This window comes from Arvicola amphibius, chromosome 12 (assembly GCF_903992535.2).
Source record: "Arvicola amphibius chromosome 12, mArvAmp1.2, whole genome shotgun sequence".
Classification (NCBI taxonomy): Eukaryota; Metazoa; Chordata; class Mammalia; order Rodentia; family Cricetidae; genus Arvicola; species Arvicola amphibius.
The window spans coordinates 154,472,065-154,488,759 of NC_052058.2; the positions used below are offsets into that span (position 1 = coordinate 154,472,065).

A 16,695-nucleotide genomic window follows, 5' to 3' on the forward strand; every position below is an offset into this window, starting at 1 on the left:
GAAAAGCTCTCTTTTCAGAGTTCCAGCCTGGAGGTGAACACTTGTTCTGCTATCGTGTGTTTCCACGTCACAGACCCACACAGAGTGGGACAGGTCCAACGCACACGGACCTTCTGACACTGGGAGCCACAATAACCTTTCTTCTTATGTACCGACACCTCAGGTGTTTGCTACAGTAACAGAAGACTGGCTGCTATAACCACTGACACAGAAAAAGAACCGAACTAGAAAAGACAGGACTGGGTTGGATTGTTGATACAAACCATCATGGCTGGCTGCATGTCAACTTGACACAAGCTAAAGTCACCAGAGAGGAGGGACTCTCAACTGAGAAAATGTCTCCAGAATATCAAGCTGGAGGAAGCCTGAGAAGCATTGTCTTAATGATGGATGGGGAAGGACCAGTCCATTGTGGGTAGGGTCATCTCTGGGCTGGAGGTGCTGGGTTCTATAAGAAAGCAGGCTGAGCAGGACTCGAGTCTTCTGATTCTGCATCTCCTGCTATGGTCCCCTGCTCCCTTCTATGTTTTTGCTAAGCTGGGCATCGTGTCAAGATGATGCTTGTACTCTAGGTATAATGGAAGACCTCTGCCACGCAGTACAGAACAGTCCCCGCCCCCACTGTGGGCCTCCGGGAGAGGGCAAAAGAGCTAAAGCCAGCACCCTAACTTGGCAGGGGTCCTCCAACCCTGCAGCTAGATGCCCTGGCCCTGAATTCAGGTCTCCCAACCTCGCAGCTGGACCCCTATCCCTGCAGCTGTATCCCAAGCACAGTAGCAGTGGTTGTCCTGCAGAGGGCAGCACAGATCAGTTTCCAGCTCAGACCTGCTATCCAGACACCACCTGAGGTGGGTTTGCCTTCCTACACTGCAATCATGGAGAGGTGGAGGATTAAAGCAGGGCAAAGATTTCCTGTTTACAAAAGCAGAGCACGTCCTTGCGAAAGATACATTTGTCCCTCTGGCAGACGTTAGAATAGCTGTGCAAGTGTTGTGCTAGGTTAAACTGAGATAACGATTTCTACCCAATCAGATGGCTTGCTGTAGGCAGAAGTTTTATGGAGAGAGGCAGGACTGCAGTATCTATCTGAAATTATTTTGCCCTCTTGGCAAGGATGTGCATGAACCACAGCTGGTTTACTCAAAACACTCCGCTGTGCACATAGAGCTCACAGGAAAACCCTGCACTGTCTATGTTACTATGGATTCTGTGTCAGTCTAGTCTGAGTTAGAGCAAGCTTCCTTTGTTTTCTGTTGCCGTCTGACATCCTCAGATGCCATGTTTCTTAACATATGCAGAGATTTCTGGGCCATCAGTAACACTGGACTCAATTGATAGCTCTGGTGTGGGGCTGCTGAGATTTTTTTTTTGTATCCCGCCCCTTTTCCCTATGCCCAGGTGATTGGCATGGCTGCGGCTGTGCTACAACTGAGTCAAGCCTGGATCCTTCCGCATTTCTCCTGAGGCCAACCTCAGATACTCCTACAGGAAGCCAGCTTTCTCTGCTCTAAGCCAGGGGACCTTTTAGAAAGAGAAATAGAGACCCACCGCAGCCGTCCATCCAGGTGCGCCACGGATCCAGGTGACAGCGTGTGAACGAAGATGCCCGAGATACATTGAAAGTAGGGGACGCTGCACAGGCCAATCCCCAGGCCAACGCCAGCCTCTGGAATGCAGAATGTGGAAAGGTGGGGAGTGTGAGCTTTACTGGGAGTGGGGTCCCAGCCTAGTAGATGCCTCTGACACCTGGTGTCCCGCACTAGGCAAGTGTCCAGGTCGTGACGCTCATTCCACCCCTGTGTGTGGAGTGTCACTGTACACAGGGACCATTAGGGAGCAAGTGATGGGCAAAGCAGACGGTGAGGAGGGTGTGTGGTAAGGTCAAGTGGAGAAACACTAGGAAATGGGAGAGGGGAGGCGGCAGAGAGGAGGATAGAGGATGGTGAGCAACAGGAAGTGGGAAGAGGGGAGGAGACATTGATGAGTATTATACAGGAAGTGAAAGGGAATGCACTAGGAAGTGGCGGGATGCCCCTCCAAGCCTCTGTGACCACATTTGGTGTAAACCATGGATGAAAAGAACGAGCCAGGATGAGGAGATGGGGCAGAGGTGGAGGCAGGGAGGAGGGTGCCTTGTTGCTGTGGGACCAGAAAGGCCGATGTGGGCAGAACATGGGCAGGCATGGGGAGAGTGGGCTGAGGAGACAGAGGGCAGGCGTAAACAAACACTGTTTAACTTAGAAAAAAATGCCACAAGACAGTTGGGAATGAGGAGGTGGCATAATTTAGCTACCATCTTTATTAATATGCCTGGCTCTATATGGAGAAATAAATACGGATGGGCAAGAATAGAAACACGAAGGTCACTGGAAAGGCCCAGTGGGTACAAAGGGTGGCAGAGGGAGAAACAGAAGGGCATGGAGTATATTCCAAAGGGAAGGAATAGAAGGAATGGATCAACAGATTAGCTCAACAGTAGTCTTGAACTGAGTGACAGGTAGGTGACAACCACACTCTCAAACAGGGAAGTCTGGGCAGGACTAGGCCTACGAAGTTCTGCCCTGCAGGCACCCATGATGCCCTTGAAGGCGACTGGAAAGATGTGCAAAGAGGGGTTGCACGGGGGAGCCTGGGTCCAGACAAACAGGGATGATGTTAGTGCTGTGGGGACCTCCAGCATGGAAGGGGAGACAGGGGGGTTGCTAGATTGGAAAGGCCCTGGAAACAAGAATTGGCAGCTTAGAAGGACCAACTGGGGGACCAGGGAGTAAGAAGGAGGAAGAGCCTCCTTCGGGTTTTCTTTAGGCACACATAGCTTACAAAACACTCTGTTTTCACCTTTTGGTGTCCGGAGACCCACAGCTCCATGAGGGATGGATGTTGTAGGTCAGTGTTATCAAGGTAAAAAAAAAACCAACAAAACGTGGTATGTGTGTGACCTGCACTGTGCAGGGGTCAGAGTTGATCCTGGCATCTAGGACTCCTAACCAGAGCAAGTCTCTATGACCTAACAGGTGTCTGGCATGTGTAGGTCCCTGAGGTTCACCCCAAGCAATGCTCATCACAGTCTGTGGTGCAGAGATTAGATTAGGCTATTTAAAGGGGCTCAGCACTCTGTCTAGCGTAAGCTGTCAGAGGGAGCACCACAATGAGGCCAGGCCCCACACACATACCATGCCAAGCGTGCTCCACGGTCTTCAGAACAGGAACTCCACTTGCTATGGCCACTGAGTATTTGCATCAGAGATGCCTGGAGACTTAAACAGCTCATGGTTCAGTAAAGGAGCTAAGACATATATCAGGCGAGGGATCCATTGCAGCCTCTGGCTCCATTTCCACACACATCCCTTCCTCTGGTTCCTCAGACCCTGTTTGGCCCCCTTTCTTCCTCTCCATCTTTCAATCCGACCCCTCTTCCACTTGTCTGTGTTGTACCAGCCATGCTGGTCCTCCCTTTGTTCCCAGAACACTTGCTTATCACTGCGCTTGGAGCCCAGCTCTGCCCCTAACAGTGTCCCTTGTCCTTCCAGCCTTCTAGAGTTAGCCATCCACCTGGGATCGCAGAGAGAATGGCTGCAGATCCCTGGATGTCAGCTTGATTAAAAATCAAACAAACAGCCCTGCGTTCATTTTGCAGAAACAAGAAAATGGGCCCGGAGAGGGTCAGTGTGCTGTTCAAGGTCTCAGGATATTAGCTGCAGAGGTCAGAGCCTGGCCCTTCTCTCCCCACCCCGTGTGTGTGTGTGTGTGTGTGTGTGTGTGTGTGTGTGTGTGTGTGTGTGTGTAGTTTCCTGCTATATGCTTGCTAACTGTCTCACTACAGACATAAAGACATGTCTGGGTTTGGACTGCACAAACAGCCTCTAGAAACAGAATGAGAGGCAATGAGATTTGATGCAGCTAGGACAGATAACTGTTCCTAAACCTGATGAACTGAGTTCAATCATCAGAACTCACACGGCAGAAGGAGGGAATCTCAGCCCCCACTGGCTGTTCCCTGTGTGACATGCGCATGTACAGTTACACAAACACATACTAAATAAGCAAGAAGAAAGGAAGAGGGGATGGGGGAGAGAGGGAAGGAAGGAGGATGAGACCCGATGGCAAGTCCAGCTGGACAAAAATAGCATCTGCTGGTCACCCATTCTGTGTTGTCCCCCAGGACAGCGGTGGGCAAAGACTGGCACAGCGCTCCTACCTTTCTGCAGAGACACCTCCACCATGATCCTGTAGTTGGGCTTGGCGGTGCTGGCAGGGGACGCTGGGCTTTCCAAGGAGAAGGGGCTGCTGTCCTGGGCACCGCACGTGCTGGAGCTGAGGGAGCGGCACAGAGGGGGTGACAAGTGGCTGCACAGGGATGGGGGTGCCGTCAGGCGGGTCCTTACTGTCAGGGTCAGAAGCCCCTTTTTGGCTTGCTGGAAAAGAGTGACGGTATTTGGAGCCATTCTCAGACAGGTGGGGAAAAAAAAACAAACAAACAGACGGCCAGTAACGATGCCTGCTGTTCCCAAGGAAACACGGGTGTGTGTGCATGCACAGTATACAAACATGTGACAAGGTGCACAAGACACGTACATACCATGTTATATGACATGTGACATGGCTGCTTACCCAGATAGACTCTTGAACTGAACTAACTTGATGGAGACTCAAAATACCGTTTAGTGATCCTTTACAACTCAAACAGGCAGTGGTGGTGCACGCCTTTAATCCCAGCACCCGTGAGGCAGAGGCAGGTGATCTCCAAGTTCTAAGCCAGCCTGGTCTACAGAGCAAGTTCCAGGATAGCAAGGGCTACACAGAGAAACTGTCTCTAGTCCTCCTCCAAAAAAGAAAAACCCTCAAAAACTCAAAACATATCTATAAATCTACTATTATAAATACGCGTGTTTTGAGACAGTTTTATAAACCTCTAGTAGTTTGAATGTCCTGATTCTACTACCATATGTAGAGAATTTTCCTTAATGTTGTACCCGAGGGCAGTGTCAGCTAGGCAAAGGTTAGGTCCCTGCAAAGGGTCAATTTTTAATTTTGTGGCCTCAGAGGAAGGAGACAACGCTAGGTTTGACTTCATTGCCCGAGAGCCTCAGACTATGGACAGAGGCTAAAACGTTACCTTGAACTTCTGCAAGGCATCCTGGTGTGTTAGGCCAGCCATTGATTCGCCATTTAGTTCCAGAATTTCATCGCCTGTCGAAGGAGAGAAACGCAGAAGCTAGCAAGCTTTATTCAGGCTTTCGGGGATATATTCGGGGGCTTGGGCCTTGTCCCTAGGCCTTCCAGGCCCAACCGTTGGCCTTTAGAGTTCGCCACCCTCGAGCACGGTCTGGGCCACCAATCATCAAGTGCCAACTTTGTCATTCAGTTTTAACAGTATTTCCCAGCAGCTTGTCATAACTGCTTCTTTTTAGCTCAGATACTGTTTAGTCCAGTGTGTCTCTATGTTAGAAACCAAGGCTGCTCAAAATGGTGAGCCACTATAGCCAAAAGGAACAATGACAAACTTGATCCTTGTCACCAGAAGACTCCATATGACTGAGAACACACACGGGGAAAGTATGTCAAATTACCCCCAAGCATGTAATACCAATACTTAGGGGCACAGGCTACAAGGTCACCAGAAGTCGGAGGCCAGCCTGGGCTACTTATCGAGTCCAAGGCTAGCCAGGGCTACAAAGCAAGCAGAATTAAAACGTAATTAAATGTGTGCTGAGAAAGGAAGAGCTAAAGCCAAAACTTCAGAATTCCCACTCCTAATTCCACGAGGACTGACTCTTAAGTTATTGAAATATCTGTCCCCAAAGGCCAAATAACCCAGTTCTGGGCTTGCCTGCCATGTCCTCATTTGGTCGTATCTGGAGAACATCGGTGAGCCTAGGTTGGGCTAGATCTATTTCACACAATCATTTTCCGGAAGGAGAAGGAAAGCAAGTCATTAGTGGTTTGGTGTGCACAGCAAGCCCATCATAACCAGCATGCTCACCCAGAGCCAACGTGAGAACACACACCACTTTTGAAAAGAATTAGGCTAGTTCTTGGAGGTTAGACCCAGGAATGGGCTGGTTGGAATTCTGTTTTTATTATTGCTATTAACTAAGGGAGATAACCCCACCCTGCGCCACTTCCCCCCTCAAAACATTGATGGTTTCCAAAAGAGTCCAAAAGTAACACAACACCAAAGCACACACCTCGGATTCGGGCCTACTCTTCCCTTCTCCTGGCTCCTCTTCTCTTCCTGATCTTGACTGGGCTGCTCCTATAAACCTGCCCTTGGTCCTTTTCCCCCTCTCAGTCCCTCCCTCCTCCTTCTCCTCCTCCACACCTCTGTAGCTCTTCAATTCCCTCAGTCACCTCTTTCTCCCAAGAGCTCCCTTTTGGCGACCGCTTCTCAGTGGGTGTCGGACAGCACCATCTAGTGCTCAGCTAGGCACATAGCCCTCCTGCAGTTCCCACTTCTTCAGCCTTTTCCCTCTTCCTCTTTGGCCTTTTCTTGTTCTCCAGCGGACGGAAACTGGAAACCATCACGTCTCGTGTCCTCATTACCCACTTACTGCCCCTTCCCAGGCTTCGTCTTTTCTCACTGACTCTAGTCCTTGGAAGGGTGACTGTTCCAGACAGCCTTAAGAGCAGGCGACAGCTTCTGGTGCCAGGCTCCCGTGCCAGCCTCTGAACGGCTCTCCTGCTATCTGTCTCTTGTCAGCCACTGCATCTTATACACCACTTCCTGACTCACCCAAGGTCTCTCTATCCAGTGCCTCCCACTGCCCGATGCCACATTGTGCTTGGACTGGCAGTGTTTTCTGTAGAGAGCCAGATAGTAAATAATTAAATCTTTGCAAGTCTTACCATTTCTGTTTTGATGGCTCAACACAGAATTGTTTTGTTTTCTGAAACAGGATTTCTCCGTGTAGCCCTGGCTGTCCTGGAACTCACTCTGTAAACCAGGCTGGCCTCAAACACACAGAGATTCACCTGCGTCTGCCTCCTGAGTACTGGGATTAAAGGCGTGCGCCACCGCAACCCAGTGATAGGATTTTTTTATCCTATCACTGGGTTCTTTTAGTTAATTGATTGATGACTGATGATTAATTGATGTGTATAGGCATTTCGCCTGTATGTGTATCAGTATACCACATGTGTGATTGGTACCCTTAGAGACCAGAAGAGGCCATTGGATCCCATGGAACTGGAATTACAGATGGTTGTGAGCCACCATGTGGGTGCTAGGATTCAAACCCCAGTTCTCTACAAGAACAGCCAGTGCTCTGAACCACAGCGTCACCTCTTCAGCCCCTGATAGAATATTTTTAATCATTTAAAGAGGTAGAAGTCTTTCCTTTGTTGTGGTATATGCCCAGCCTCCGGGACTACGGTGTCCCCACCGTCCCCCTAGATAACCCAGGTTGTTAAGGTGGTTGGACTTCCACTGGCTTACAGATACTGCTCTGACAAGAAAGAAATCCTTCTCTTCTCTCTTCTCCTCTCTTCTCTTCTCTTTTCTCCTCCCTTCCCTTCCTTCCCCTTTCCTTCTCTTTTCTCTTCTCTTTACTACTTGTCCTTGAAATTTGCCCCCTGACTGAAGTCCAGAGATCTCTTTGGACCAAGCTGGCTGCCCAGTACTCCAAACACAGCTTTGAGATAAGGTGGAGTAGGGGTCTGGCAGCTGCGTCCCCAGGCCTCTTGCTCACTTAGAGGGAACTTCTGTCCTCTGAAGACAGGAAAGAACTTCAGGCAGAAGGCCAGTAGGGAAGCCATTAGCAGTTCAAAAGAGGATTTCTGCCTGGTTTTTCTGTGGATTAAGGTCCCTCCAAAAGGCACGTCTTTCCTGCTGCTGCTGTGGACTGACCACCATGGTGGAGAGCAGAAATGTCGCAGATCAAGGGCGATGATTATTTTAGGCTATCCCAAGTTGCCTTAGTAGCGATGCATCATTCACCGCCTTGGTACCTGACCTAACACCTTTCCGACCACCAGGTAAAATCTTTGTGAATGTGTGAACTCAGCCGATCAGGAGCTCCCACCAACCTGAAAGCTAAGCATGCTGTCCTATGTCCTCTCACCTAGAGCGTGTCACCCACGTCACCCTAACCCACCCGCCTGGTGCTGCCACTACTCCCTTTTGTTCTGTGACCAGGAGAGAGCTCACGTGATCCCTTTTACAAGTGGCTGTGGCCATCTAGATGCTTGCTCTTAGGCCACGGTCACTCAAATTTGGCTCAGAATGAACTTCCCCTTATTCCCACTGGTGTGAGAACTGCGGTTTGTGTCAATGTACCCTGTCTTTCTAGAGTCTAGAGCAGTGGTTCTCAATTGTGGGTCGTGACCCAGGTGGGGGTGGGGTCATGTAAGACCATGGGAAAACACAGATATTTACACTATGATTCAGAACAGTGGCAAGATTACAGTTAGAAAGTAGCAATAAAATAATTTTATGGTTGGGGGTCACCCCAAGACGGAGAACTGTATTAGGGGGTTGCAGCATTAGGAAGGTTGAGAACCACGAGTCTAGAGTTTACTGGGACTCTGAGCACTGTACCCATTCATCTGCCAGCAGTGCTATCCCTGGTGTCGCATGGTTTCAGGTGGAGCAGGGCAGGGAAGACGAAGGAGAGGGGCTGTTAGTGAGTCCCAGACACTGAACAGGGCACTGGAAAGGAAGGAACAGAGTCAGCCGAGAACAAAGACTTCATCCCAGGCCAATGACAGAACCAGGGGGCGTTGCTGTCATGGAATGATAGTCTGGTCATCACTATGATGGTGCCCTGGAGGGGAGAAGTCTCCCACTAGAGATATACACCCCTCCCAAGCACAGAAGTGTATTCTGAAAGCCCCAGACGCATTTTCAGCTCTCAGTGCCTCCTGGCCCTAGCAGTTCTGGACTATGCTTTTCACCTCTCAGCCACTCTCGGAGGAGGAGGAAAGGAGGCCTACCTTCTTGGAGCCGTCCATCGGCGGCAGCTGCGCCCCCAGCAAAGATGCTCTTCACGTAAATCCCAATGGGACCGTAAATGCTGTCCTTTCCCCCGACAATGCTGAAGCCCAGGCCCTGGGGAAAGAAGAGGGGGCCAGATGGAGAGTACCCCGGCTGTTTCTGGGACTGATCTTTTCTCTAAGGTCCTGCCTAAGCCCTGAAGAAAGGAATCGGGGAGGAGTGTCTTTAGTCCTTGGGGGTTTCAGAAGTTAGCCAGGCAGTGTAGTTAATAGCTTGTGGCCAGTTTGGACTATGGAGTATGAGAGGCTAGCCCACAACGCTGGCAGAAGGGTGTAGGGTAGAGACTAATGCCTCACTCTCTCTGCTTGAGTATTTCTAGCCAATTGCTTCCTCTGATGTGGTGGAATAAGGATACAGAATTCACAGGCTGTACTTGAAAATAAAATATGATGCCCAGAAACATCAAGGAGACCTTAATGGCATCAGTAGTAACAGCTTATGCCCAGGAACACATCATTTCTGCTACCAAGGGCCCCTTGCTAACCTCTGTTCATCCTGTGTCCATCCTGTCTCCTGCCTTAGGACGCCAGTCACCTGGTGTTCCTACAGGTGCTATTCTCCCTGTCATTATTTCTAGGCCATTCTAAGGAGCTGACCAACACATCCTAGGATTATGTCGGTGGCAGCGGGAGAGACCGGGGCTCAGCTGATAGCCTCAGCTGTGGAAACAGTTACAAGGCAGCCTGCGTGGGTCCCACGCAGAACTGTGCACACTTGCCAGGAGGTTAAAGGGACAGTCTCAACTGGCTTAAGTATTGGCAACGGAAACACCTACAGCTCCATTCGTTATGTTGAAGATGGAGGCTCTTTGTAATTCCCAGGTAAACTGAGTTTGGCCTCAAGGAACTCTCTTTTCAGCTGTGAGCTACAGGAAGTTAGAGAATCTCTTTTTTTTTTTTTTTTTTTTTTTTTGTGACTGGCCTTAGAGAGGTGTTCAGGACGCAAACAGAGGAGAATAAATGCAGGTCTTTTGGTTCAACTCCGAAGCATCTAGGTTTGGCCTGGGAGGTAGGTTCTTAGACAAACCCTTAAAGTCACGGTTGGCACTGGTAATGGTGTCACTATTCATAGATGGTTCATCTCAGAACAACAGCTCTCAAAACCCACACAGAAACAGAAGCATTGGCGGTGAGAGAGCACCCCAAGTGTCTCTTGTGTTCACCCCCAAAATGCTACCTTATTCCTGGGGTTTTATATTGGGTATCATTTTGGTCACTGTAACCAAATGCTTGGCTTATTAGTCAGAAAGTGGGACTGCCCAGAAAGAGCCCCTGCCCGTGCTTCTTCTCCCTTTGGCTTGAGGGGCCTTTGTATTCCTTGCTGCTCTCCCAGGAGTGGGAAGGGACAGGAGACAGAAGGAAAGATGACTCCAGGTGTGTGGCGAGGTCCCTCCCCGGACAAGGGTGGTCCTTACCTCACATCAACTGAAACATAGTTGGGTAGGTTAAATAAGCCCACTGTTCATCTGAGCAACTGGGCGGTTTAAACTGGTTTGAAAACGAGTCTGCCCTAGTTGTTTTGGGCATGGGCCAGTCTGTTACAGTTTGGATGTGAAATGTCTTGAGTGCCTTGTCCTCAACCGGTGGTGCCGTTTTGGGAGACGGTGGCACATTTAGGAAGCAGGGCCTACCTGGAGGAAGTAGGTCATCGGAAGGTGGGTGATAGGGTGTGTAGCCCGACCCTCCTTCCTCCTCAGCCTCTGCTTCCAGATCCATTGAGGTATAAGCAAGGAGCCTCATGCTCCCGACACCGCGGGCAAGAACAGTGTTTTACCTGTCGCTGGACTGGTCATTCAGATTGTGAGCCTGAAGAAACCCTTCCTCCCTTGGTCACAGTTACCAGAAAGGTGCCCAGTACAAAGCCTCAGGCATGCGGTAGCATGCTTTGGGGGTGAGCCTGAGAGATTCTGGGGGAACATTCTCTCACTGCTCATGCTTTGGTTGCCTCTATTGATACTTCTCAGTTCTCAGTCATGGGGTAGACATGATCGGATATGTCATCATCTTGACAAAGCAGAGTCCATTTGAACTCTTCAGGATGCTCCAGCAGAGGCCAGACCTCCTGTGCCCATCGAATGACCCATATGGAACGGGCAACATAGGTTTTGGAAAATTTAGGTTTGAGTCCAACTTTCTTCTAGCAACATCTGGATATGGGGGTGAAATCCAGCCCTGTAAATCTATATAAGAGATTTAATCTATGCATCAGGCAAGATTATGTTGTGGAGAATATCATGCCAAGAAGGAATAGGAAACAATTTGGAGGGTGCCCAAGCAATCGGGGAACAACACTGTGGTGTCCTCAGAGAGGAAATGATCACAGTGGAATTGGAAGAACCAGCATTGCTTAAACTCCAGCGGGTGCCTGTGCGCTTGGGTTTGCCCCCTCTGCTGCACTCAGTGTCTCTCTGCCCTGTTCCCACTCTTCCCTGGAGCAGCAGCTCCTAGAAGAGACAACGCTCCAGCGCTTCCCATTGGTGATGATCTTTGCTCACCTTTGCTTGGCCCTTCATCAGCACGATGTTGGAGATGACCGAAGCCTGCAGACCCCCAGACAGCTGCCCAAGCTGAGCGGTGCTCAGTGACCGAGTTGGTCTTGTAGTGCCCTGTCATGAAGAGGGCAGGAATGAGCCACCGGTGGCATCAGCCAAGAAGAGCCCCACCCTCTACGTCCCAAGGGTCGCACTCCGGCAGGAAGCTTTACTTAAGATGGCCTGGCTGCAGATAAGCAGAAAGGGCTCACACGTGCTTGTGAAGGGGTAAGCCAGGGGTGAGAATTCGGACCATACTGCCCCCAGAATAAGCCCTGGAGGCCAAGCAAGACCTTCATTTGAGTTTGAGACATCCCCATACACTGCGTTCAGCTCAAAGCATGTTTACCAAAAACTCTGCTTGTGTCAGGCACAGGGCAGTAGACAAGGAGTCTAGAACCCCAAGACTCAAAAGGAGAAGTTTAATTCCAGGGAAGACAGAGGGAGGTTAAGCAGCTGCCTCAAAGAAGCTGAGGGCATCAACCAAGAGCAATTTTGTGTCCCAGAACCCCAGTGGGGAGCAGTGGGGCTTAGTGGTAAATGCTGTCACTTCCATGTTCCAGATTGTTCTCCTGGCTCTGCCAGTTATCCGCTGATGACCTTGGAAAAGTGACTTTTTCCCCCTGTGCCTCCGTTTCCTCCAGAAGAAGATCATTTTCAATAGGATTTACCTCTGTGCATAGCGTCAAGGAATAATTAACTATGCTAACTATGCAGGTGCTGAGGGCGGGGCTTCATCCCCAGGAAGTAATGGCACATTCTTATTTTGCTATGTGCTGCTTTAGCAGTCTGCAGCCCAGGAACACGCTAGTGCTTCCTACCTGGTCACCAGCCAACATGTTAGCCGAGGGTGTGTAAGGGAGAGTGTGTAAGAGTGTGTAAGGATCCTACTCACTAAGATCTGATGCTGCAAGGCGAGTCACATACATAACTAGCCTGTAGGGAACCTGGAGTAGATTTGGGCTTCAAGACCATCACTCCCTGAAGAAACAGCTCATCTTCTCGTCCCCCTTCCCTCCTTTTCTCTTCCTGCTTCTCCCCTGCTATTCCCTTCCCTCTTCTTTCCTGTTGCTGGTCTGAAGCTGTTGGTACTTGGTTAGGCGAAGTGACCACACTATCCCAGGCTTTGTAGCCCTAAACCAAGGCTGTCCCTCCCTGCACCCCAGAAACAACCCTTTGGGGATCCTGCTTTCTGCCTCCCTTGGAAGCCTCTATGCAGACAAAGTGAGACCACAAGGGGGCATCAGCAATGGTTAACTAACTTCTCAGTGTTGCTGGTCAAGAGATGAAGACGTCCAAATGCTCAAACCCCTGTCTCTGTCTCTGCCCCACCCCCCGCCTCTGTGGGGCATGGGTGTGTCTGGGACTCACATGATGGAAGGAAAAAGCCTGCTCCCATACTTCTGCCCTCCACACTCATGCTGTTGCACCCCCACCACCCCCACCTAAAAAAACACACACTCACAAATAGTAAATGAATAAATGTTTTTTTTTTTTTAAAAAAAAAATGATACAACTTCAAGTCTCAATTCTGCTACATACTAGCACCGTGAAAGATAATAAACTCCTTAGTTTGCCAAAGCCTGAGTCCCCTGGTCTTCTCACCTCAGAGTTATTGTGCAGGTGAAATAAAGGGATTCTCAGGATGCTTTAGACCTTGAGAACTCTGTGGGAGCAGTGGAGGGCGGGGATGGTGTTCTCTATGGGCTCCCTAACAGCGTAGAAGTAACAGTGGTTGCATGTACCTGGCCCAAGGGAGGCTTGACAGACAGTCCTTCCAAATGATTTGTGCCTAGCGGGTGCCTTAGCAAACTCAGCAAGCTCTCTGCAGTCTGTGAGCAGAAAAGCGCTAGTGACAGAGCCTCCGGTCCTCCCACGTCCCCAGGCCCCTCCCTCCATCTTACCGAAACCGGGTAGTCCAGCTGTTGAGAGAGAGACTTCCTGTTGCTACAGAGAGAGTACGGTTGCCTGTCCGTGGGAGCTGCAGATTTCTTGGTCATTGGAAAATCAACTTCTCCTGCGCAATAGGGATTAACACCTAAACAGAGATGGACGGGGGTGGGGGAGGAACAAACATCAAGAAATCATTTGTGTGCACTCAGATATCAGCCTCGCCCATCAATCGCCAGCCCCTTAGGTAGGGGTCTGTGAAGACAGTAACCATCCAGCACCCAGGATGGTTGGTGCTGTCCTCGAGGCTGCAGAAGACCCAGCATCGTTTCTAACTCTTCATCCATGATTTTGGCGCTGTATCCTACGGTCAGCCACTAATTCATTCAATAACTGAGCTCAGTTTGGATCCAGAAGGTTGGGAAGGTGGGTGGCACTGTCTGAGGGGTCAGCTCCCAGGGGCCACCAGCATGGCCGACCACAGACACAGGGCCTGAGCAGTCACCGGGAGCTGTGGTCAGAAAGCACCCATTTTGATTTCATGCTGTGCTCTTGCCACTTTGAGATTCTTAATAATTTTGCACAGACTCCCTTGGTTTCATTTTAGACAGAGCCCCCTGCAAAGTGTGTAACTGGTAGCAGGTGCAGAACAAGGCAGAAAAGCAGTCACAGGCAAGATGGAGAAGCCTGTGCGACACATATTTGAAAAAATAATAATAGCCTGGTGTGAAGTCGGTGATCGTGTCTGCTGCTGAAGGAACGGCAGGTTAGTGTGGCTGTGCGGCCAAAGTCCTTCAGCTGTATCTACCGACCATTTAAACCAAAATTTAGCTCCCAGGCAATCACAAACAATAAACCAAGTTATACAAGTCTCCAAACAGGCCATTTAAGGATGGTTCATAGTGCCACAGAGTAAGGAGGTCCAGAGAGACAAGCAACTTCCCCAAAGTCACATAGATAATCACTTCCAAGGAAGTTAGATCCCAATCTAAGCATAATGGCCTTCAAATATGAATATGGTGTCTTTCATTTTGCTTTGTTTTTTTTTGGGGGGGGGGGGGTGAGACAGCCTCTGCTGTAGCCCAGCCTGACCACACACTCAGTGTATATAGTCCAGGCAGGCTATCCTACCTGTATGGCCCACACGATGGGACTACAGACAAGACCACACTCAGCCTTCAAGCTTTCTTAGTCACCAGCCACTCTGGCCGAGCACGCCCGCTACACTATGTGGTTGTCACTCAGCATCCATGGGCACCAATTGCTTCCAGGAACTCCCCATAGATACCAGGATATGTGGGTGCTTTTCCATATTTTGTATAAGTTTACTACATTATTATCACATAGTAGAGGCATATAAATGCACTACTTATGCTGGATTGTTTAGAAGACAATGGGGAGAGAAAAGAATCCACACATTTTCTGTAAAAATGTTATTTTTTTAAAGTAGTTTCCATTTATAGATATGGAGGCTAAATGGGGTTCTCTTCAGGAATCAACATAGGTGCAAAAAAAAATTTCATGTGTAAACAATAAGGATTATGCTAATGAAAGACTAAAAATAATGAGAATATTTAATAAAAGGGAGTTGTTAACTAGACTATAAATGTTCATACAATGAAATTTTGTATTTCTGCCTAAACACGGTGTTTAGAGTGGAATTTCCAATGACTTATGCACACATGTTTTCTGTAGCCACATGGGAAGAGCATGGCATTAACTGGAAACGTTAGCCCGGCTTCCTGTTAACACCTTCAGCGTGAGCTTAATTTCACCATGCCTTTCTCCACTCTTCTGATTCTATTTACAGTGCTCAAGAGTCCTCAGGTCTTCTGATCTCAGCCCCGTCATGTGACAGGTGAGGCAAGGGAGGCTGAGGTTCCAGGGGAAGCTTGCTCAGCACAGGAATTATACCCGCACTCAGGATAGGAGCAAAGGTTTTTTTCTCTTCCCCAGACCAGATCTCCCCTACATGTCACCCAGTCAGAGGTATTGTCCACATAGACATGGCCAGGTCAATGTAGAACCTCTCTAGCTGTCTGGGAAGCATACCCATGAAGCATGCCCTCTGAGAGACAGACAGTCTACTTGATTTACCCTTGATAACCCAGGAAGGACCCAGCCCCCTATTCTCCCGACAGCAACAACAGTACTGATATTCAGGAGCAGGTAAGTCCCTGTGGTGGGCTGGATGATAGTATCCCCACAGGCTCATGCATTTGAACACTTGGTCCCCAGTTGGTTGGGCAGTTTGAAGAGGTACAGGCAGTGTGGTCTTGTTGGAGGAAGGATGAGAGGCAGTCTTGAGCATTTAGACTCCCGTTTCCAGTTCTCTCTCTGCACCGTACTCATATCTGCTTCAAAATGTGAGCTCTCGACAGCCTATTCCTGCCACCATGACTGTTTGCTGTCTCCTCCTGCCACTATGGACTCTAACCCTCTGGAACTAGAAGCCAGAATAAACACATTCTTTAAGTAGCCTGGGTCACGGTATTTTCCACAGCAACAAAAAAAGGAACGAATACAACCCTGTTCCCAAAGATATTTTGGCAAGATACTCACTGGTGGAGTTGCTGCGTGTCCTTTGGTGGCAGACCTTAGGGAACAGGAAGCTACTACTCTGTGCTTCTGATTTTCCAGTCTTTTCTCTAGAGGAAGTTGTAGAAGGTTCCTGTGAAAACAGTTTCCATCTTTTTTATTCAGCAAATTAAGAGTTGAAATGAACGCTTAGCGTAATGGGGCATTGATGTGGGAAGTCCTTCTGTATATGTATTGCTTTTATTGATTGATGAATAAAGCCATTATGGCCAATGGCTTAGCAGAGTAAAGCCAGGCAGGAAATCTGAACAGAGATAGAGGGAGAGAGTAGGCAGAGTCAAAGACACACAATGTAGCTACCAAAGAAGAAGGACACTAGAACCTTACCAGTAAGCCACAGCCTCGTGGCGTTACATAGATTAATAGAAATGGGTTAATTTAATATATAAGAGCTAGCTAGGAATATGCTTGAGCTATTGGCCAAACAGTGTAGTAATTAATATAGTTTCTGTGTGGTTATTCAGGACTGGGCAGCTGGGAAACTAAAGTGAAATGTGAAAATGTGTTTACAGGCATGGACCAGAGAAATACCTGTTGATTTGCCTGTCTCTCTACTGAAATAGCAGGCACTGTGAGGGCTAGGATTTAGAACCATTCTTAACCATTTATTCCAGATAAACATTTGCTTAATTAAAAGGTACTTAACAAATAGAAATTGCATAGTTATTAAACAAATGCTACAAAT

The 16,695-nt window shown here is 49.0% G+C and overlaps 1 protein-coding gene across 1 annotated transcript in view; it reads right to left on the reverse strand.

Annotated features, from left to right (window-relative positions):
- Il16 (interleukin 16) overlaps positions 1-16,695 on the reverse strand; it is a 72,025-nt gene that overhangs the window by 22,438 nt on the left and 32,892 nt on the right. Inside the window, exons 3-9 of the mRNA XM_038313576.1 lie at positions 15,975-16,083; positions 13,427-13,560; positions 11,487-11,597; positions 8,932-9,046; positions 5,117-5,190; positions 4,199-4,415; positions 1,549-1,666 (exon numbers count right to left, since the gene is read on the reverse strand). Of these exons, the coding sequence (XP_038169504.1) occupies positions 1,549-1,666; positions 4,199-4,415; positions 5,117-5,190; positions 8,932-9,046; positions 11,487-11,597; positions 13,427-13,560; positions 15,975-16,083 (878 nt within the window). The remainder of the gene's footprint in view (positions 1-1,548; positions 1,667-4,198; positions 4,416-5,116; positions 5,191-8,931; positions 9,047-11,486; positions 11,598-13,426; positions 13,561-15,974; positions 16,084-16,695) is intronic.